This window comes from Eleginops maclovinus, chromosome 15, assembly GCF_036324505.1.
Source record: "Eleginops maclovinus isolate JMC-PN-2008 ecotype Puerto Natales chromosome 15, JC_Emac_rtc_rv5, whole genome shotgun sequence".
Lineage (NCBI taxonomy): Eukaryota > Metazoa > Chordata > Actinopteri > Perciformes > Eleginopidae > Eleginops > Eleginops maclovinus.
Window position 1 is genome coordinate 1246946 of NC_086363.1, and position 23560 is coordinate 1270505.

Below are 23560 nucleotides of genomic sequence, written 5' to 3' on the forward strand. Positions count from 1 at the left end.
ATTTTTAAGAGTTCTTTTCCAACATGGTTCCTTCTTTTTCCTCATCGCTAAATGTCAGTTTGCATTACCGTGAGCAGAATGACTGGTGTGTGTGTGTGTGTGTGTGTGTGTGTGTGTGTGTGTGTGTGTGTGTGTGTGTGTGTGTGTGTGTGTGTGTGTGTGTGTGTGTGTGTGTGTGTGTGTGTGTGTGTGTGTGTGACAGCGACAGAGTGAAATACACAATCAGCATCAGTGAGAAACCCATATTTCCCTCATTAGTCTGCAGTCAGCTCCATCTGCATCCTATTACACACACACACACACACACACACACACACACACACACACACACACACACACACACACACACACACACACACACACACACACACACACACACACACACACACACACACACACAGCTCTATAAAAAGTTTCCTGTGTGTCATGGAAAGTTGTCTTCTGGAGAAATTCATGTCTGGATGTTCTCTCCCTGAGCAGCACCGCCACCTGCTGGGGACAGAGGGACGAAGTGTGAATTAAATAGAGATTTAAAAAGAATATCAAAAATAAACCCAGTTAATAACTGAAGGACATGATAGGTCACGGTGTCTGATGGTGATAGCCTTCTACAGGAGCACCGATTATTGAACCCTGTAAATCAACTGTACATTTCAATCAATAACCTGCATTTTAGAATTAGTATTGTTATAATAACTAAAACACCACTTCACTTATATTCAAACATATATTTGTTTGAACTGTTTGTAATATTGTATTTTTACTGTAACTTCTTATGTTTAAATATTGTATTCTTTATTCATCTGTTTTCTTTACATTTTTATTTAATTAAGTTGTTGATGTAAATATTTGTATTTTTTTGCATATCTTTACTTCCTATATTTATATATCTTTCATTTTATTTCATTTTGAAGTAGAGCAACAGTCACAAAACAACATTCCCAATCGGATAAATGAGGTATTAAATAAAGACCATGAGGCTCCTTTAACCTGCTCACACAGGTGTTTTCAGGTGCTGCCTCACTCTGAATGAGTGAGGCAGCACCTGAAAACACCTGTGTGAGCAGGTTAAAGGAGCCTCATGTTCTTTGGAAATCAATTAAGGAGAGGCGTAATTAGGCTCCATGTGGCACGAGTCAAAATGACCCCTATGTGGGGCCAATTTACTAACGATTTACACCGTAAAATACAAGTGTATATACTGCATCTGATCAAATATCATGTGTTTTATATGTGAAAAAGTACAATGTAAGCATCAGAAATGTAGTGGAGTAGAAGTACGTAGCATTATCGGAGAAACCGTTAGCATTTAGCTCGGAGCCTCTCTGAAACTCTGTCTTTGTTGTTGTTTTCAATTATGTGAAAGGTTTCCTTTCAGGGGGTTTGATATGAATTAAGATGTGAATGTGAGGGATCATGAGTTTATTACATCCAAACCGTCCTTGTATACATGTTTATCATTCAGTTTCTATAAAACCCTCTCCTCTTTCTCTGACAGTGAACTGAAGCCCTCAGAGGAGTTTCTCTTTCTGCTTTTGTCAGATGCTGGTCCAACAGCAACACGGCCTCTGCAGCTTCCCTCTCTGTGACTCACTTCTCTCTCCTGAATAAGTGGTAGCTCCTCGCGGTGCAGTGGTGGCCTTGCTGCATTGTTTGATGTCCGGGAGAAAGAGCAGGGTCCTGCGGTGCACGTGCTGACGGGCCGTGTTTACACGTGGCTGCTGACACATGATGCTGCTGTTTGCAGTTAGCAGGACATATTTGGGATCTGAGACGCTCTCAGGGCCGAGCGAGGCTTCACTGTGGGATCCAAACACTCCTCTCACAGGGAGAGTTTGAACGCTTGTGTTTTTGCAGCTTGGCTCATACGTGTTTTTACAAAGCGTCTCTATGGATGGTGTGTCGGTCAGTCAAACATCTCAATAAATATCTGATAAATGATGTGAAACTGTGCTGATAATTATGTCCCCTAAAGGCTGACGTCTGCTGACCGGCTAACCTCTGATTTTCTGTCCTGCATCATCTAGTTCACACCTGTGGGTTTTAGTCACGTGCAACAACCATTGCATGGATATGCATTAAAGAGGCCGCCATGTTCTCATTATCAGGTTCATTAAAGTCTCTCCTGGGACATGTCTCCATGCTCTGTGTCTCTCCTGGGACATGTCTCCATGCTCTGTGTCTCTCCTGGGACATGTCTCCATGCTCTGTGTCTCTCCTGGGACATGTCTCCATGCTCTGTGTCTCTCCTGGGATATGTCTCCATGCTCTGTGTCTCTCCTGGGACATGTCTCCATGCTTAATGTCTCTCCTGGGACATGTCTCCATGCTTCAATGTCTCTCCTGGGACATGTCTCCATGCTTCAATGTCTCTCCTGGGACATGTCTCCATGCTTCAATGTCTCCCCTGGGACATGTCTCCATGCTTCAATGTCTCTCCTGGGACATGTCTCCATGCTTCAATGTCTCTCCTGGGACATGTCTCCATGCTTTGATGTTCAGAAAGCTCTTTATGTTTCTTAGACTGTCTGCTCTGTTGTGATGTCCCGCCCCTTAGCCTACAATGTGATGCAGCATTAGCCAATAGGAGCACACTTCACCCATAAGATTTTAGCCTTTGCAGACCCTTTACTTGCACGAAAACCTATATATATCTGCAGTCTTACATTCCGTTTTTTGGGGATAAAGACAACCCCCCTGCTCGTATGAAGAGTTTCTTCCTCTCATGTTTGCTGTCGTCTGTGTGGTGTGTTCAAGGACCAACAACTGGCAACAAATGCCGACTCACGCAACCCGTGCTGAGGCGACCCGGCCGCAGGGCGCGGAGAGCAGGTCATCTGTAACGAGGCAGAGCGTCTGAGGCCATAAAACTCAGCCGGTATCCGTGTCACCTGCCCCCCTCACACATGTGGGTTAAATGTCCCGGGTTAAAAAACGTTCTCTGAAGTTCAGGCTGTCCGTCAGCGCGGGATCTTTGAAGTTGAGCCACGGTGTCGTTGGTTTTATGCCTCCATCCCTTTGATTGTGGCGGGGATTTATCGTGCTCCTGCGCCATTACTATGCAGATTTATGGGAGGGCTTTAAGTTGTGATTAAAGCGACTCCGAGGTTAATGTGCAAAGAGTAAATCTTTCATAATGAGCATGAGTGTGTAAAGCTGCTACTGTCCTCACACCTGGATCTGCACCTAGGTCACGACCCATTCAGGGAGCTCAGAGACTTAAAGGATGGGCTTACATGAAATATGTCTCCAATATGTAAAAGGACAACTGTGTTTTTTATAGCAGGAGGACACGTTTTCAGTCCTGTTTCCATCTGTTTGTCTGTTTGTAAGGATTTCACAGATCTCAACTCAGTAGAGCCCAACATTAGCCTCCTTTAGCTTAGCGGTGGTGTGAAGTCATGTGACCGTGCTGTAGTTCCTTTATAGCCCAACGTTAGCTTCAGAAATAATAGAGTTTTATTAACGTTTGTTTGACACAGAGATTATTATACCAGTGAGATCCTTACACCCCTTATTGTTGGAGCAGGCACAGAGGAATGAGACACATCCAAACCAAAGACACCACAGCATTGTTTTACCCACAGCATGACTCTTTATGTCATAACAACCCAGAACAATTCCCCACAGACTCAGAACAATGTAACAAACATAAAGTCGGCTTATAAAGTAAAGCGATGCACTGTAGCAGACGCAGAACAACATGACCATCTTAATGAAGCCATGTTGTGTTCACCTGATCAATGTAAATCCATTATTAGCTCTGTGTTTGGTCTCCACCACCTGTTTGGCTGCTAAATGCTCATCTATTTGCTCATAGATATGACTTTATACATCTTTTTCTGTGAAAACAGCTTCCCTATGCTGCTGGAGAAGAGGACATGAGATTAAACCAAAGTGTAAATGTATTGTAAAGAGGCCAAAAGCCTTAGCGTTGTTAGCATTACGAGGCTATTAAACCACTTATTTAAATGTAATTTTAACATAAAAAATAAAACCAGAATAAACACCGTTAAAATGTATGTTATCAGAAGACTGTAACCAATGCATCTTTCAAAGAAACAAGCTCACACTCCTCGTACTAGCATTTTTAGACCCATCTCTACACACTGAAGAAGGTGATGATGAAGAGGAGCAGCAGAGCAGGAGAGAAGCTGCTCATCAGGCGGTTTTGGCCGTTGGACAAAATGCTGCCGTCGTTATTTTCCTCAGGTTTGCAGAGACTGCAGTCCTCTCCACAGAAGGAGCAGCTGGTCATGTTGGCCCTCTTCTCTGACTGATACAACCTCACCGTCCTCTGTCCTGAGAGCGGGGGGGAGAGGTCAGAGGTTAAGGTGTGTATCAGTGTGTAGCGTCTCTACTTTAAAGAGTCCTCTCCTGCTGATGTTCAGGTGTATATCAGTATGTAGAGTCTCTACTTTAAAGAGTCCTCTCCTGCTGATGTTCAGGTGTATATCAGTATGTAGAGTCTCTACTTTAAAGAGTCCTCTCCTGCTGATGTTCAGGTGTATATCAGTATGTAGTGTCTCTACTTTAAAGAGTCCTCTCCTGCTGATGTTCAGGTGTATATCAGTATGTAGAGTCTCTACTTTAAAGAGTCCTCTCCTGCTGATGTTCAGGTGTATATCAGTATGTAGCGTCTCTACTTTAAAGAGTCCTCTCCTGCTGATGTTCAGGTGTATATCAGTGTGTAGTGTCTCTACTTTAAAGAGTCCTCTTACTTGGTTCGTAATAGTTGTAGATGATCACGTTGGCTTCCTGGACTTTCCCCACTTTATACTCCATGACCAGAGGGATCCAGAAACACACCTCCTCTGTGGTCATCTGGAAACACATTTACACATTGAATCCCTCAGTCATAACGAGCGCAGTGTGTGTGATGCCGTGTGTTACTGAAGACACTCACAGAGTCCAGGTACAGGATGACTTTCCCCGGCTGCATCTCCACTTTCTTTATCAGCTCGTTGGTCTGCAGGCCGTCCTGCTGCAGGGCGAAGCCGCTAAGCAGACCCACCTCCAGCAGCACCATCCCAGTGGAATTCACACCCAGAGATGCTGACAGGCTGCAGAGCAACGAGAAGACGTTAGGAATAATAACCAAGAGTCTGAAATACATATCATATTCTCTTTATCAGCCTCCAACAGTAACCTGCAGAGTCTCACCTGGTGCAGATGTGCAGCTCTGCAGAGTTCATCTCCATGTCAAGCAGCTCCACATTTAGATGAAACGCCTCATGCTCTTCGGCAGATCGCCTCCCCCTCCTCATCATCATCCCCTCACCCCAGATGTTGTAGAACACGTTCAGCTGAAGTGAAATTACAGTAGAGGACAATGAGATTATTTTTAACAAGAAATGTACAAACTACAGAAGGAGATGTGCAGCTCTCACTCTGAGAGACAACAAAGAGGCTCCAAAAATGATTTATACAATAGTTTAATCCTCTCTCTGTGGCGGTACCTGAAACAGGGCGAGACCCAGACCTTCTGCAGACACCTGCAGGTTCAGATGCTGCATGGTTTGAATCTGAAATCAAACAAAACATTACATATTACTGAGTGATATAATATGGTTAACGTTGGACTATAAAAGAACTACAGCACGGTCACATGACTTCACGTCACCACCGCTAAGCTAAAGGTGGCTAATGTTGGGCTATAAAAGAACTACAGCACGGTCACATGACTTCATGCCACCACCGCTAAGCTAAAGGTGGCTAATGTTGGGTTATAAAGGAACTACAGCACGGTCACATGACTTCACCTCACCACCACTAAGCTAAAGGTGGAGCATTTTATGTGGTAGAAAAAACAGAAAAGGGGGGACAGCTTGAGTTAATATGCTGCCTCTTGTATACCTGCAGGCTCTGGTACAGCAATTTGTTGTCCTCGTTGATGTGGAAGGAGGCGCCGGGGGTCGATTTGCCGGTTTCCACAGTGATGGTGAGGTTAAAGTCCTTACTCTTTCCAGCTGCAAATGTGGACAGAGCCTGCAGAGCCACCACCGTGTCCTGAGAGAGGAAACATCATCCACATATTCACACATGACACATCTGCTCCACAAAAATCAGCCGCTGACGGACTTGAGGTTTGATTCCCACCGCTCACTTCCTGCTTACGACTGTGTCATTTAGTGTGTTTATGCCCACATCTGTGCGTCTGTTTATGAGGACAAATAGAGTCATTTTTTGGCCGACAAAGCATGAGAAGGGTCTTTATCCATCGGACCACTGCCACAGTATTTAGATATGAGTGTGTAGCATCTGTCGTGTGTGTGTGTGTGTGTGTGTGGGGGGGGGGGTTAATTGTGCTTTCAGTCAGCACATGCCCAGACGGCCGCATTTTCCTCTTGATGTGACACAAACCACAGACTCCTGTTGCAGTGACACAGATGGGAATTTCTCCTTTTACATGAATTTAGATGTTTGTATCGTGTCTTTCACAAGGATGCGCGTGTGTTGTTAAGCCTAAATCGCTCCATATGTCATCCTCCGCCGCTAAAAACCCTGAATAAAGCTGTTTTGCATTAAAGAAATCCGTGTTTTTCGTCTTTCTTTACTTTGATAGGGTAAGATCCAGACCTCCGAAGACTAAAACCCTTCTGTCGCTGATTCAAACCATAAAACCTTGAAGAAATCCACTTCATACTTAAAAAAAATCTGTTTTTCTCGACTATATTTGTTCAGCTTGTTTCTTGGATAACTTAAGATTCAGACCAAAATCCCAGGAGTCCCTAGGGACTATTTTCAGTGGCGGATGAATCCATATTTGGTACTCCTATGAGTATTCATTAGGGACTATTTACAGTGGCGGATGAATCCATATTTGGTACTCCTATGAGTATTCATTAGGGACTATTTACAGTGGCGGATGAATCCATATCTGGTGCTCGTTTGAGTATTTATTAGGGACTATTTACAGTGGTGGATGAATCCATATTTGGTACTCCTACGAGTATTTATTAGGGACTATTTACAGTGGTGGATGAATCCATATTTGGTACTCCTACGAGTATTCATTAGGGACTATTTGCAGTGGTGGATGAATCCATATTTAGTGCTCATATTAGTTTTTGTTAGGCACTTTTTTCAGTGGCGGATTAATCTACATGTATGTGGAGCTTTATGGCACAGAGGGAGAAGGTATTTCAGGCTCTGACACACACAGTACTCTCAGAGGATGAGCTCTGGATATTTTCGAGGTTTAGTTTCTCACCTGCGTGCTCCCGTACCCCCCCAGGTGGTTCCTCTGTGTGCTGAGCCAGTTCATGATCTTGATCCCGTCTGTGAAGAGGCCCAGTTTGTGCTGAGTCAGCAGAACGTACGACAGCATCTCGATGTCGGCAGAGCGAGGTTGCCACGAAGGCGACAGGCCGGCGTCAGACGAAGACCACGTCGGGACGCCGTCTACTCACAGAGCAGAGCCAGAGTAACAAGACTTGATTTAAGCAGGGGGGTTGCTTCATTTAAAAGATGAATAAGAAGCAAAAAAAGGAAATTCTAGCGAATAATTTTCTATAAAAAGGTTTTAAAAAGTCCAATTATTTTACATTTAATATTATATAAAAATCACAAGTTAAAGTAGGAATGTGCAATACATTAAAACATTTTAAAAATTAAATAGATACAAGCAATTACTTTAAAAGAAATGTCCAATTAAAGATACAACTAAATAAAATCTAAATAGTTATATAAACAAATAAAAGTTAAAGTAAAATGTCTAATAAAAATGTAATAATATTGAATGAAACCATTCAAATAAATATGAGAAACTAAAGTAAGAATGTGTAATAAAAAGACTAAATGTTTAAATAGTTCTACAAGAAGTTAAAGTCAAATGTGTTTTTTTCATTTCATTTTAAACTTTTTTTAAGAAAGTGAGGGGACTTTCATCCTTGAGTGCCTGCCAAAGAGTGGACTACACGCACACACACACACACACACACACACACACACACGGTACCTTTCATCTCAGCTCGTCCAATCAGCTCGCTGAGAGCTGCGTTGGCGGTGGAGCTGCCGGACAGCGCGAGGGCATAGGCGACCAGACTGAGGCTGTAGTTACTGGAGACGCCCAGAGCCAGACGGGTCTCCAGGAACAGCTGAGCCGAAGTTACCTGACCGCTGTACTGAGCCTGCAAGACAGGGAACAGGGCAGCAGCATGAGGACACAGAGTGATGAAGCATGGATCATCATATATTAGAGACAAACAGAGACAAACAGAGACAAGCAAAGAGAAACAAAGACAAGGCAGCAGAAAACTAAATGCTGAAAGCTTTCCTCTCACCTTGACGTCGTTGTCTTCTAGCAGGGCGATCACCACGAAGGCAGTGAGGGAGACCGGTCCGTCCAGGCCTCCTTGCAGCTCGGAGTGGATGACCCTCCCAGGTTCAAGGTAACGCCCATCAGGCCCCTGCTGGATCCCCATCCAGGACGCCGTTCTCAGCAGCACAAGGGGTTCAATGCTGATGAACTGCCGCGCCTGCAGGAAGCAGCGCAGCACGAAGGCAGAGAGCCTGCAGAGAAAGAAGATGGTTTTAATACCAGAGTTTGTGAGGACCCTCCTGCTGCAGGTTTTAAAGAACTGTAGAGTCACCAGGTGCTTCCAGAGCGGTCACTGTCTCCAAACGCACTGAAGGAGCCGTCTGCTCTCTGATAGGTCAGCTCTCTTTCATAACCTGCACAGAAAACCAGAAACAGGTTTCATGCCATGTAGGTTTACACATACAGAGAATGTGGCGCATGCATTATATTAGATTAGATTCAACTGTATTATCATTGCACTGGGAGTACTGGGACAGAGAAATGCAGTTACCTCTCACCAAGTGCCGTGAGTGACGTCTATTTTAATACATGATAATAATGCATAAACAAAGTAAGAGGAATAAGGTTATTAAAACATAGAAATATTATATAAAAAATATTATTAAATAATAAAAAAAGAAGAATTATAAACATTTAAAATGAATAACCCTAAAAATAAAATATGTGGAGTAAATCAGAGTGTATAATTATTATAATGTTGATTATGCTGCTGTGAATAATGCGCAGGAAGACTTTTAACATGCATTCAAAAAGTCAAATCAGCTAACTGAAATGTGATGTTAGTGTGCCCCATGTTTACCCTTCCTCATGTAGTCCGTGGCTTTGTCGGTGGTCTCCTGGTCTGAGCGGCCCACAGCGATCAGGTACTGCAGGACGTAGATGTTGGGAGCGAAGTTGATCATGTTCTGCTCCCCGCAGCCGTACGGCAGCTTGATCAGAGAACCCAGGCCGCTGATGGACGGGCCCAGGATATCCCCTTCATCACAGGGGAACAATCATCAAGGTCTATTCATATAGCACAACATGCTAATGCTAACATACATCACCCCAGTCATATCATCTGACCACAGCCTTCCTGACACACGCATTAAGTGTCGACAATAGAGGTCTAAAACTACCTTTTCGTCACTTTAAACTTCCTTTTTTGTTCTGGGAATCAATCCCACTACTGTTAACATCCAATAAAAATGAGGAAGCTTTAATTGATATGTGCCTCCTCCATGCTAAGTGTCTTGTAGCTCATTCCTGGAAGAGGAGAAAATCATCTCCACTCTTAAAGGAAAGCAAGAGGCCTTTATTTTATGTGGGATCCTTTTGTGACATGTTCTGAAAAAATAGGATATGTCTGAGCTTAGAGGAAGAGTAAGAGGGTTTCATAATGTATTGTTGTCGTTGTTTTTGGCTTGTTGTTCTGTGTGTGCTTGTAAAAGTGGGAATAAAAAACAATGGGTAAAAAAAATCGAGCCCAATATCACCCTATCCTTGGACCCTCACGAGACAAGGAAAAACCCAACAGTTAAAGGGGGAAACGGAAGACATGTTGGGGAGAACCAGAGGAGGGATCCCTCTCCCAGGACGGACAGAGGCATGTAAATTAATCAGATAATACATTTACACCATAGGTAATCCAGATGCTAGAAAAGATCACGTGACGACAGACACATCGGACACGAGGGAGAAGGAATAATGTTTACAGAGGAGGACAAACATCACCTCAGGCTGAGGATAGGAAGACGTTGCATCAGAAGATTAGTTACACAAATATTTGGATCTGGTAGAAATACAGTGATGTCAGTGGTGGAATCAGACACAAGGGGGCGGGGCCACGTTAATGACAGATAAGTACACAGCAGATGCTTTTTATCACTAAAATGAAACTTCTTGCAGCTCAAAAGGCCGAGCTGATGTCACAGCTGAAGTCATGTTTCCACAGATTAGAGAACTAACTACAACCAGCTGCAGCATCACCGTTTCCTCCCGCTGCTGACCCCACGCTTAACCCCCAACATCAATAACACTGTTATAAATATCATGCAGAGGTACAGGAAGGGATGATGTCAGCTCGAGTTGCACGTGTGTGTTTCCTGATGAACAGCTGCACGTGTCACATGGGAAAAAACAACATGCTAATTTAAACATGCAGGACGACATACAGTATCTCTGGTTATTATAATGCATCACGTGAAGCACACGCGTGTCTAATGTATAAGACATGCTGGAGTCCGTATGTTTGACAAACTGCAGGCCTGTGTTGTCTGTAAAGAGTTGTACTTATCAAATCAATATGTCAAGCTATAAAGGAACTACAGCACGGTCACATGACTTCACGTCACCACCGCTAAGCTAAAGGAGGCTAATGTTGGGCTATAAAGGAACTACAGCACGGTCACATGACTTCAACTCACCAGCGCTAAGCTAAAGGAGGCTAATGTCGGACGTGATCTTTGTTTTCTACACAGTTATCCTTTTATTTGTTTAGACTTGAGTGCTATTTTACAGGAATCCGAAGACCTCAGATGCTCATGAATCTGTGTTTGTTTCCCGGCAGGTTGTGTGTTTACATACCGACGGCGGTTACTGTAGCCCTCTCGCTGCCCGCCACAACATCTGCAGGGAAGGAGAAGCTCAGCTCCCTGGAAATGCTCGGCTGCAACGGAGAAACCTCCAACAGCAGCGATGCGGAGTATGACTGCTCGAGACCTTCGGCCTGCGGCGGCAACATCACAAGAAAAACACCAGACACAAACACACAGGGTGAGTAAGACTTCTGGGAAAAAGCAGAGCTGTGAAAGGAGATCAGGAGTTGTTGGGTTTGCCATGGACAGATCTGGTAAACAAAACCTGACAGCTTCAACATCTGGCTGCTCACTTCACTACTTCTGCCACTTTCAGTTAAAGCCTCAGATCTTATTGCTACATGCACTCAAACATGAACGAATCTTGCAGATTTTTTTTACTGTTTCAAGCAACAAATGTACCTTAATGGCCCGCAATCATCTAACTTAGGAGTTCCTTTATTGAAACCATGTTGTTTTACTTCCTGTTTCTGTGATTGTCACCTTGACGAGCACCGTCCTGCTCACAAAGTCGGACGCCGCCGTCGACAGGGCCTTCACAGAGACGACGATCTCCCCGAGGACCAGCGGCCTGATGGGAACGAGGACGGACGCGCCGCTCTGACTCCCCACGGACACCTTGCGAACACCGGGCATGGGCACCCCCCCATTGTCCGGGAAGACAAACTCAAAGGTGTCACTCTCCGCAACAATCACTTTAACCTGCGAACGAGACAGAAGAAGAACCCACCCAGATCACATGAAACACACAACACAAAGACAGGGCGAGGACACAAAGGAGGCATGCTGTTGTAAGAAAAGATCAAATTTAAGACCAACTTCTAGTCAACTTTAAGAAGCTTTTATGTGCTGAAGGATTTAAAGATCATAGAGAACAAAGGTTGTCTTTTAATAATGTCTTCAGTAGTAAATCACTGATGCCACATTAGATAAGAGCAACCTGACGCCTGGAAAACAACAAATCTCTCACCCTGAGAACCACATTCCCTCCTCAAACATGTAACCCAACCCCTGCTGGGATCTACTGAGGCTGCACACTGTAATGTATATCACACCATCAGATATCTTGTCGTCTGAGGAGTAAAAAAAGACTTGACCTAAATAAAGATCTTATGAAACACAGAAAGATGAGTCTGTTTGGCACACCCCAAGTTTCAGCTGCAATTCAACTTTTTCATAGATAAGAACAGCCAATCTTCGTGTCTACATTTGTCTACATTTGAGCCATAGATTGAATAAAAAGTCTGAATGATTCCTAAGAAATAAAGCATGATATTTACATATTTAGAGGAGTGCTGAGGAAGAGCCTGGTTGCTCTAAATGTGCAGAAAGTGTGTTTTTTATATAAAGATTGCTATCAATATTGCTGTATTTTGTTCCTATCTAAAGCAACAAAGCGGTCTTAATTTGTTAGAGCTCTACTTCGCTTCCTAAACATTGCTAAGGTAGGTGATGCTTGTGGGTATTACAGTATTTAGAGCCATTAAACATACCTTAAAAGCATCTGTGTTTCAAATAATATATTTCATGCATTATGCACAGAAAGGGGACTTGGCACTCCTGCTAATATGTCCATTATGCAAAGGATTGGTTTTTTTTTATGTGTGTGAAGAAGCAGACTGACCTCCAGGTCCTGAGAGAGGTAGTTGAACAGAACGACCTCCAGCAGCAGCTCCTCTCCTCGGATGATGTAGGCCGGCACGTTCAAGGACAGGAAGAAATCCTGGAACACTGTGAGCTGCAGGAGGGTCCCATGGGAACTCATTAGGTTTTTAAAACACTAACTATATGCATGGTTTATACTAATGCTAATTCAAGGTCCATGTTGACAATTGCTAAATATTAGGAATATTAGGCTTTTATTTTAGCTCCAAATAATCATATAAATACTGGATACCTTAGCAGGCATGTTCACAATGCCCAGGCCCAGGTTCTCAGACATGACGAAGGCGGTGGCTACCCAAGTTGTGATGCTGTCTGGTACAGTCAGAGTCAAATCTGCTGAGGCTGAATCACTAAGGAGAAAAGACAGCAAACATGTTTTAATAAATAAAGAATCAATGGTAAACATAGGATACAAGCTGTGCTGTAGTTCCTCTATAGCCCAACATTAGCCTCCTTTAGCTTAGCGGTGGTGACCTGAAGTCATGTGACCGTGCTGTAGTTCCTTTATAGCCCAGCATTAGCTTTTTACTTCAGGAATCATAAGGGGTTTTAATATGTGGAGATTATCCTGCACTAAATGTGTCACTATCCCAAACATTGAGATTATTTCTGCAATAATCATAAAACACAGGGAGAAATTCCATTGGAGCAAGGAAATGCTGCCTTCAGGATCCAACACAGAAATGCCACCTCTCTGCACCAATATGTACGCATATTTCTAAATCTTTACCCTGTGTTCGTGTCCATCCATATCCAGGTCTCTGGAAAGTTCCAGCGCTCTCGTGGCTCCACTAGAAGATCCGTATTGAATTGAACCGGCTTGATCATAAATCCTTCCTCCCCTGCTGTTTGGAAGACGAGGATCGTTTGTATTAGAATCGCATAGACACAAAAGGCAAGAATTTGTTTAACACTAATTCTTAAAACTTACGGAATTCAGGCCTGAGTGGGAACTTCATAATGTTTAATTTGGCGTCAGTCAATGCCACAAGATCACATGTCTGCAGAAAAACACACATTTAACTTCACATTTAGTTGGAAGGCTTATAAGATTCAGGAGCTTCAACAACCACTGGCTCTAATGCAAAGAGAATAACATTATTTCAGCTTGGTTTTATTAGTATTGTCCTAGTTTAACAATGTCCACAACAACACATCTTTCTTACAAGGGACAAAAACCCATCTAGCTGCAATAGGAATAAAACTTATTGTAATATCAACGATCACAATTGTCAACTTTCCGATCGGCGTACAGTTAAGCTAGTTAGCATTAGCTCCGTGCACTGGGTTTACCATCTTGATACCAGATAATACCCACATGGCTTTGGTCAAACAACTAAAACTTCAATATGTTAAGTATACTGCATGTGGACAGGCAAGATTTGGATTAACATTGAATTTTAAAAATCCTTTTTCTGAACAATTGTGAAGCTTCTGATCGGTGTATGATTAGGCTGGTTAGCATTAGCTCCCGCTCTCTGTTCACTGGTTTTACCACCTTGATACCAGGTACCAAAACTAAAATCACACCAATAAAATGTCACTTTGACAAGTATAGTGCATGTTGAAAGGATTTTGATTTTAAAAATGTCCTTTTCCTAAACAATTTCTGAAAAATGGTCAAGCTTCTGATCGGTGTATGGTTAGGCTAATTAGCATTAGCTCCACTTCACTGTGCAATGGTTTTACCAACTAGATAACACACTGTATTATACTATACTGTGTTACAAGGAAAGGAAAGTTAAGAATGCTAGACTTAATTAACACAAAACCATAATTAAGGGTGATTCAGTAAACACTGTGTTGTGTATCTAACCCTGAACACAGAGTACGGATCTCCCATGGTCACCGCCTCATTGTCGCCGCCGCTCATTGAAACGCCGTACTCCGTCATCTCCTTCAGCACCTGTGAACCAGGAGATAAAAACGCAGATATGGGGCTACTGTTGAAACCCACAAAGAGCAACAAAACAAGGAGAGCACTTATTGTTCTAAACCTGTTTGACCGAGCTGGGATAAAAACACTTCAGTTAACAATGATCCGATACCTGGGTGGGGAGGGGGCAGATGGGGTTACATAGAAATACCTGCAGGGGATGTTAGGAGTGGACAATATGGGTGGACAGAAAGCTGGAAAATATTGAACTCCAGAGGACCCATGGGAAGTTATACAAGCTTTGAGTGTGCACAGATCTCTGGATGGACTGTTGTAAATACCTAAGCTCTAATGCAGGGCTGTCCAAACTGATTTCACTGAGGGCCACATACAGAAACATATACGGGGAGCTGGGTCGCTTATAGAGGAGAATATCGCCTCATAAGTTAAGTTATAAGTTAGCAAAACAAATCAAATGTAGGTGAATAATGTGCGACACTTTCAAATGCTTTAAGGAAAGAACCGCCTACATCCCGTCTGTCTTTAGGGTTCATTTATTCTGTTGCAGCTCATTCCTTAAAACAGGAGCCTCAGAGTGCTGATAATCAGAGTAAATATGAAGGTTACATCTCAAGCTGGTTATAGAAATAAGTTCTTGGTTTTTTTTTATCAACTCAGATTTATTAGAGAATGTTTTAGATTCTAAATGACTGAATTTATTTTAAATTGGACTCATTAATATAAGTTAACATATATATTTACAATACAAGTACAATATAAGACAAGCAGAACTTTTAGAATTTGCAGAGGGCTGATTCAAAATGGCCCCCGGGCCGTAGTTTGGACACCCCTGCTCTAATGTGACAATCAACTGTCTTTAGAAACCAGGAACATGTGACTTCAGTTGAGATTCTGAGGGTCAAACTAAAGTCAGAGCTGCTTTCTCGTGTCTAGGTTAAAGTTTATAAAATCATTGTAAATTAGGATTACGAAGAGAACAGAATGCTACAATGCTGGTGACCTTACCCTTCACCTGAACTAGGGTGCTTTGCATTATCGGAAGCGCTATTATTAGCTTAGCATCACCAGTTTTATCATCCTTCTTTTGACAGAATTAGTTTTTAAACTTTTTTAAAAAATGTATAAAACATGGGAGTACTTCTTCAGGGTAGACGGTAACCATTTAGACTCCTATGTGATTACCATATCCAAATAATGCATATTTGCAAATAAACTCAGATGAGAGCGTCCAGACTACGTACAAAAACCACGTCAACAGTGTTTAGTTATAATTACGAAAGCCAGAGGTCCACTGTGTAAGTTTAACCATAGGGTGTTAAATAATGAGTCAATCATTATTGGAAATAATTTGGCAAACGTTAGATAGCTACTATGATCAAAAGCTAACTCGTGTTAAACAGTCTAACAAATCTGTGTTCAAAAGGAAGTGGTAAAGGGGAGGGGGCATCTATAAATATCCACATTCTGAAAGCCTTCTGCAAAAAGCGAGTAGCTCAATCTAGATAAGACACAATCCCTTTATGACCAGAGAGTAATCAATTAACGTGTTTATTGGTCAATTATCTCAGGAATCGGCATGCATAATTGGGACTGTATTAAAGCAAACCAATAATCATGAATTAATCACAAACAAGTTCCTGTTTACGATCACTAACGAAACTGGGTAAAAGTTGGTGCATGCAAACAAAGAACAAAATGACTTACTGTATTCATGGTGATGTCGTTTGATCCCAGCAACTTGGACGCCTTGTCGACCACCAGGATCCCGACCAGAGAGTCCGGCTCTGCCACCTTCACCCTCAGAGTGACCTCCTCCGCCGGCTTCCTCATTGAGTCACTCCAGCTCAAAGACACCTATGATCAGATACCATTATCATGCATCATTTTACACTTATAGTGTCTTTTGCAACCAATTAAGAAACTACTAGACGACCATTTATTTCATAAAACAGTCAAATATATTATACTTAGACTCTTGTGTGCCATCAAAGATAGGCTTCAGATTGCTAAAAGTTGAGGCAAATCACCAAGTTGCTAATGTAAAGCTAGTTAGCGTCACTTCACTGTGCACTGGTTTCACTTCCTAAATAACACACTTAACGCACACACTAGAATAACACAACTTCAGTGTCACTTTGTCCTTCTTTAAACCATCATTTTAAACATCTGAGACAATAACTTACCTGGTTTTGTAGAGTTTGTGTGATGGGTAATCGAATCACGTCGTTAATGATCTCTCCACTGGGATGCACGCAGTAAACGATGATGCAAGCCACAGGAGCCCAGGTGGTTTCTGGGACCAGGACTACAGTACCAGAGCTTTTCCCAGCGGAAACCACCTGACCTCTGGACATCACCTTTAAAAACACAGAAAGTCGACGTCAGAACCTCCATTAAAAACTGAAGCTGCGTTATCTGTTTGGCCACTAGGGGGCAGAAACACCCCAAGAGAAGGTGACAGACATATTGTTTCTTTCTGAAGTTGCATAATAACAGACTTTAGGAATCCAAGATAATGTTTGCAAAGCCGTCTAACATATGAGAATGAAGCAACGGAAAGAATGTATAAAATCACAAATCTAATTTAGATATTTTAGATAATTGACGAATGAATAAAATACAATATCAGAATAGAAATCAGGTTTACACATACAGCTTTACACATACAATGCATGTTCTTTGGGGTATCATGGTGCATTAAGCCACATTGAGATATAAAATAATAAAAACAATGATCAAATGAATAAATAAACTTCAGAAGAATTATAAATATATGAGTTAAATAAGCTTTGAGTGTGTTTAACGTCGTACTTACTGTGTAGTGAATCTCAGACGTTGGAAAATTGCTGTCAATGTGAAGCTCTAAGGGTGAACCGACCTAAAGGAAGAGAATATGTTTATATGACATATTGAATGATTGTTAGGCATACATCAGTATTCACATTATGCTACCAGACCTTTCATATTTACCTGTGGAGGTTCAGGTTTCTTAATCTGCAGGTAGGAGTGACTGGGCGATGTGTACCTGCTATACAGCTGCAGGGTGGTATGGCTGTCCTCAAAATATGCCTGAAAACAAGCAAACAAACAATGTGCACATGTGTTTAAAGAAGTTGTATTGGGTCCCATGTGCAAGTGATTTAGCTTTACTAGAGGTTAAACACTCTACTGTGAACATTTGAACCAGCTGTGTAGTGTGTGTGTGTGTGTGTGTGTGTGTGTGTGTGTGTGTGTGTGTGTGTGTGTGTGTGTGTGTGTGTGTGTGTGTGTGTGTGTGTGTGTGTGTGTGTGTGTGTGTGTGTGTGTGTGTTGAGGTTTCAAAAGGTTGACCCAAATCATTTTGAAACCGCTCTGATCGGCTCCAGAAATCCTTTAAATCACATTCCTTCTATGCAGACGATACGTCACTCTATCAGTCAATAATTATTTTGCATTTGCCATTTTAACCTTGCACTCTAAACATGGTTGGACTCAGAGTAGAGTCATCATAAAGGACACGTTTTAAAGTAATAGAAACATCGTCTCACGTCAACCGTCAGCGTTTCGGTGTCGTTCTTTATCTGGATGTTGAGGGGAATGTATCCGTCTGCCGGGACGGGAAACTCCATTTCTTCAAACTCCATCTGGTCTTCGTCCTTCTTTTTGGACTCGTTGAATCGAACCAACCACTCGATCTCTTCCATCTCGGGAAACATCCACGGAATTTGCTTTCTCTGCATCACTGACACCTGAACGGTCTTTCGCTGATCCTCCTTGGACAGCGGCTCGTCGTTGTACGTGGATAATTTCAGCTACAGAGCAAAGAGAACCATTGAGAAAATATGCTTTCTGAATGAAATAATTCATATAGAATATATAGAAGTGTTTAAAACATATTGTGTACATCACATAATATGGAATGGGACTAATGCCTTTTGAACTGAGTGATGAAAACATGGTAAAGGTGGAGCTCATTTCAGCATTGCATCTGAAAATACCAATTTTCATAGTTGTCAATTTGTAAAAAATCAATGTATATGAGCACCTTTAGTCTCAACAGAAACCTAAAACCCCAAATATTATTAAAAAGGAAATACATTTTCCTTTCCTACATTTATTTGGTAGAATGTGAGTATTTTCCTTACCATGACAGGGAACATCAGAGAGGGCCGCAGTATTTTTGGATGGTCATGAAATGAAATCTCATATCTGTTCTTTGCCAATGACACCTTCGTCGTACTGCTATATGTGAGGCCTGAAACAACAAGAGGAAGCCTCGTTAAAATCAGATTGATAAACAAACTCCACTGAAAGAAAAACTGCAAGAATGATTTAGTTTTACGATGATCCAACACTGAATGTCTTTGAGCTTAAGAGCTTGGAGCCAACCATTTAGGGGTGATTGTGATCGGTCAACTGCTTAGAGATGTCCCGCCCCTTAGCCTATCAAGTACAATATGCAGCTAATAGGAGCACGAGTAGTGATGTCACTATGTTCCGGAAGTAAACAAAGGACTCCAGTCGAGGCGTTTTCAGATAAACCCCAGAAAGCAGAATAGGGCCTCTTTAATGCGTGGTCTGCGTAACCTGGAGGTAAAGTCTGATTACCTGTGAGGTGTTCAGTCACGTTGACAACGATTTCCAAACACTCGCCCTGCATCTGTCGTCTTTCGTCGAACAACATCTCTACCGGTCTTTTCGATCCTCATGTGGGAGTTCAGGAAGTCCGGCATTTCAAACATGAAGTCTGCCTCCCCGTCAATCTGAAACAAAGCACCAGTGAAGCCATTTTATTCAAATGAATCAAACTAATACTTACATGTTATTGTTTTGTATTATTATTATTATTATTATTATTATTATTATTATTATTATTATTAATATTATTAATATTAATAATATTAATATTAATATTAATAATAATAATTATTATTATTATTATTAATATGAATAATAATCCCTTTTAATATAATTATTATTTATATTCAAATGTCCAATTTTTATTCTTTGAAACATTTTTTGGACTCATTTAGTTTTTTTACTGCATTTATTCGAAAGATGTCCTTATGGTAAAGAATAACAGGTTTCAGACTAAAGCTAACAATAAGGCACAGTTTAAATATCTTAATACTGTTTGTAAAAATAATTAGTTTTTAAACTTTGAAAATATAGTGAAAAGGTTTAAAAAATAGATAAATCCTTGTGAATTTTATTGGACAGACTGAAATTACAATGAATTAAAAGGGATGTAGTCGTCTTCTTTAATCAGTGGAGGCTGAAGAAATGATTTGACTTAATCTGATTATAATCCATCATTTCCTCATTGAGGAGGTTCGATCCAAAGCTATAAAAGCAACCATCTACAGAGTGCAGAACACTAAGGAGAGGAGCGAGGATTTAAGCTCAGTGTAGGAGCCTTTCTGATGTGGAGGAGGGGCTCCACAGTTTAGGGGCCACTGTTTAGGGGCCACAGCAGCGAAAGCATGGCCCAATTTAATCTTAGTTCTGGGTGCGTTCAGGAGCAGAGGACCAGCTGAACTGAGGAGGCGAGGGGGCGTGTCGGGGTGCAGCTCAGAGAGGTAGGGCGGGGACATTGAGGGATTCAAAAGTAATTAAAAGAGATTCAAATTAATCCTAAAATGTAGTTAAATAAAATGACGCACCTCTTTGCCTGCTTCCTCATAAGCATCTTCTAAACCGTGAAACTTATGAATAAAGGTTATATTCATGTATCCCTGGACCGGCTTTCCGTACACGTACCTGAGGGTGGAGGAACACACCGTGTCAATATCAAATATCAAACAGATTCATCAGTGCCACACAAACAGCCTCCTCTCACTTCGCTGTGACGGAGCCTCGCAGAGTGTCTCCACGAAGAATGCTACTCGGAGCTTTGGTCACAACCTCGAACTTCGGCAGCTCTGCAAGAAGACGCAATAAACAAACAGAGGATGTTTACATGACAACAAAACGCTTATTCCAAGCTCCCATCATCAAGAATTCAGCGTAGGAATAGAGACAGTGTACGTACCGTAATACAGCACAGTGAAACACTTCTCGCTCGAGACATCCTGTAATCACAGACCATAAACGAGTCTTTAAGGGCACATGTCACCGCTGCATGCTTTGTAATAAACACGTGTTCAGCTTTGAAGTATTTCTAAAATCCTTTACTTATAAAATTAGCTTCCAGGTTTAAAAAATAAAAGATGTTTGATTTTTTTTATCTGAAAGAATTGCATTTCATTTTTATAAGAAAGCATTGTAACGAACATGACCAACATTCAGATTTTGATTATTTGTCTCATTTCCTAAAAACTGCTCTCTGATGTCCTGCTTTAAATGAATCTCTAAAGGTGAAACAGAGCCATCTTTGAGAACCACTGTAGTTCGGCAGTGAGATGGATCAGACTCACCTTGACTGAGGTGACGATGCACCATTTCCCCAGAGGAGGGTTTTCAGAGAGCTGAAACTCTCTGGAGACCACCCCGAGGACGCTCTTCACATCCAGCCACTGCGGAGCAGATTCCCCCTGGGGTCCTGGAGCAGGAGCAGCGTGGGAAAAGAGAAATTAAATCAAGAGTTTTTACTGAGAAATATTGTTTCAGTAGTTTAGCATTTTACATTTAAAGTTCAATTAGTGTATTTTACTTCTTGTGACTATGACCAGTAGAGGTGCATCAGGTCAGCAGACTACTGAATATACCGTGTTAATCACGTGATGTTGGTATGTCAATAAAGAGGTTATTGGGGTATTTTTGATCAAGGGCACAAAGATTCTGCAGGAAAAACAAGGATAAGAAAATGAAGGTTTATTTAACTTTCTTTGATTTCATTGTATTTAATTTAATATGATTTCTATTTTAATTGTATTTATTGGTATTTTATTTTATCTTACATGTAATTGTATTTATTTGTTTCATTGTATTTAATTTAATTTTTTGAAAATTAAATATGGTCAAAAAACCCAATCATTCATTTTATTTGATTGTATTTATTTTTATCTAATTTAATAAAACATTTAATTTGATTGTATTTATTTTGATCTGATTTAATAAAACTGTTGTGATTTTCATTGTATTTATTTTAAAATGTAGCACAAAACCCAATTCTCCCCGGGATAAACAGAGACCTTACTGGGTTGACTAAAAATAATAAGCAGTAAATCTGAGAATTCTAAATATAAATACTCGTTAAACCCCCTCGCCTTGATGGTGATGTCCACTGGGCTCAGGAGGGGCTTCCCGTCGGGGTAGATGGAGACCGCTCTGATCTTCACCACCTGTCCGGGCAGGTAGCTGCTCCGGTCCGTCTGGATGAAGGTGGAGAAGCTTTTGGGGTTGTGGCGGAGTTTAGAGCGCGTGATAAAAACCTCCTCGTTGCCCCGGTAACCTTTGACCTCCAGGAGGTAAGATCCCTTGTGGCTGGGCTCCCTCTCTTGGATCTGCAGGAATAACACATATTCCCCAAACCTCCTTCCATTAGTTCAAAAAGTCTGCTGAAACTAAACCTCTTCATCAGCTCACTGTCCGAGCAGAGGTCCAGCGGGATCTTTCGATCACGCTTCCTCGACTTAACGCCCTGTCGTCGTTAAACCGGTAAACTGCCATCCTTATTTTCTACTAGTCTGTCTCTCCAATTAACGCCTGCTCCTTCCTAGGTATAACAGTTACACCAGGGCGCAACAGGGCGTAAGTCCAACTGCAGCACTAGTCACTGGTTCAACCAGTTTGGGTTTAACCTTCCGTTAGAGTTAAGCCCAGTCCTACATCCAGCTGGTGACTAGTTATGACTTGTGCAGCACTTAGACTTGTCCTAGCCCTAGGTGTAACTTCTACGCCTATTATGGAGCAGGCGACATTAGTTCACGAGTTAACTTCTTCAACAACAGATATCTCAGAGGCTGTTGAAATCTGTTTGAAGCTGCCCTTAAGCCTCTTATTACAGAACAAATTGCCCATTCTTTTTAAAACGTCTCTCTGTTAAGATCAAGAAATGCATTTTGTATTGATAAAACGTAGTACATATTGTAGTACAATTTTGACTTCTAAGATAAGAATATGTATTCTTTTTAATGATATATTTTACTGCACATTCTTACTTTAACTTCTTTTGTTCATTAAAACATTTTGTTCATCTTTTAAACCCTATTGTATTTCAGAAATGGAGCAACTGTTACAAAATTAAATAGTTATGAAACAATTCAACAGTTTGTATTATGATATCATTGAATTGAATAAAATGATTGGACATGAATTTAGTCATACTTACAGGCGGCAGAGTCAGCAGCTGGGTTGACCCTTTAAAAACAGATTCAACATTTATTCACTGAAACTACAGATTCATTTAGATCAGAGCACAGCGCTGCGATGGATAAAGGTCTGACCTCCTGGGACCATGGCAGAGTTGGAGGCCATGATCTTGTCTCCAATGATCTGAGCGGACACATTGAGGGAGGAGGGGGTCAGCAGGGTGACGGAGACAGAGGTTGGGACCCCGAGGCGGAGGGACTGTGGAGCCAGCAGCAGGTAGGAGGGCTGAGGTGCCGGGCTGAGCAACGGGATAAATAATACTTTAATTGATTACGTTTGGTTGACTCTTTTTCAAATATATTATTCAGTTTTGTTTGTTTTTTAATTATTTTTAATTATTATTATTAATTGTTAGAAAACTAAAGATAAATCAAATGTTGGCCTCACAGAGAGCCTTTAAATGTGTGTGTGTGTGTGTGTGTGTGTGTGTGTGTGTGTGTGTGTGTGTGTGTGCGTGTTTACCTTTGTGTGGTGTTCTGGGCAGCGGTGAAGAAGATGAAGCCGAAGAATCCAAACACCTGGAGAAGATCCATTTGCAAGAATAATAAACCTCTCTGCAGGGCTTCACTCAGGGATACGGGCAGCTGGAGACAGGTGCAGCCTTCTTACCTGAAATCAGTGACTCCCCCTCCCCCTCCTCCTCCTCCTCCTCCCCCTCCTCACCTGGTGATCTAAACCAGTGTCAGTTTCCCTGATTTCCCCCTGGGACGCTCCATTCAATAACTGGGTGTTTCCACTCTGAGGAAATCTGCCAGCTGTGATGACATGGTATTAAAGTATTTAAAGTACAGGAAGAAGTATTCAAGA

General features: G+C 41.7%; 1 protein-coding gene across 1 annotated transcript; it reads right to left on the reverse strand.

The window, feature by feature from the left end:
- Positions 1 to 3436: 3436 nt before the first annotated feature.
- cd109 (CD109 molecule) lies at positions 3437 to 23308 on the reverse strand. The gene is given in 35 exon segments (XM_063901536.1): positions 3437 to 4302; positions 4722 to 4824; positions 4907 to 5063; positions 5164 to 5306; positions 5460 to 5525; positions 5857 to 6009; positions 7214 to 7404; positions 7961 to 8132; positions 8286 to 8514; positions 8595 to 8676; positions 9123 to 9299; positions 10889 to 11030; positions 11383 to 11601; positions 12524 to 12637; positions 12797 to 12914; positions 13295 to 13409; positions 13496 to 13565; positions 14381 to 14470; positions 16166 to 16315; positions 16645 to 16818; positions 17277 to 17339; positions 17432 to 17530; positions 17989 to 18252; positions 18586 to 18695; positions 19049 to 19073; positions 19075 to 19203; positions 20104 to 20200; positions 20280 to 20361; positions 20472 to 20511; positions 20857 to 20960; positions 20963 to 20981; positions 21649 to 21885; positions 22713 to 22741; positions 22828 to 22991; positions 23216 to 23308. Coding segments are annotated over 35 exon segments (4398 nt in total). The 5' UTR covers positions 23287 to 23308; the 3' UTR covers positions 3437 to 4102.
- Positions 23309 to 23560: the final 252 nt, after the last annotated feature.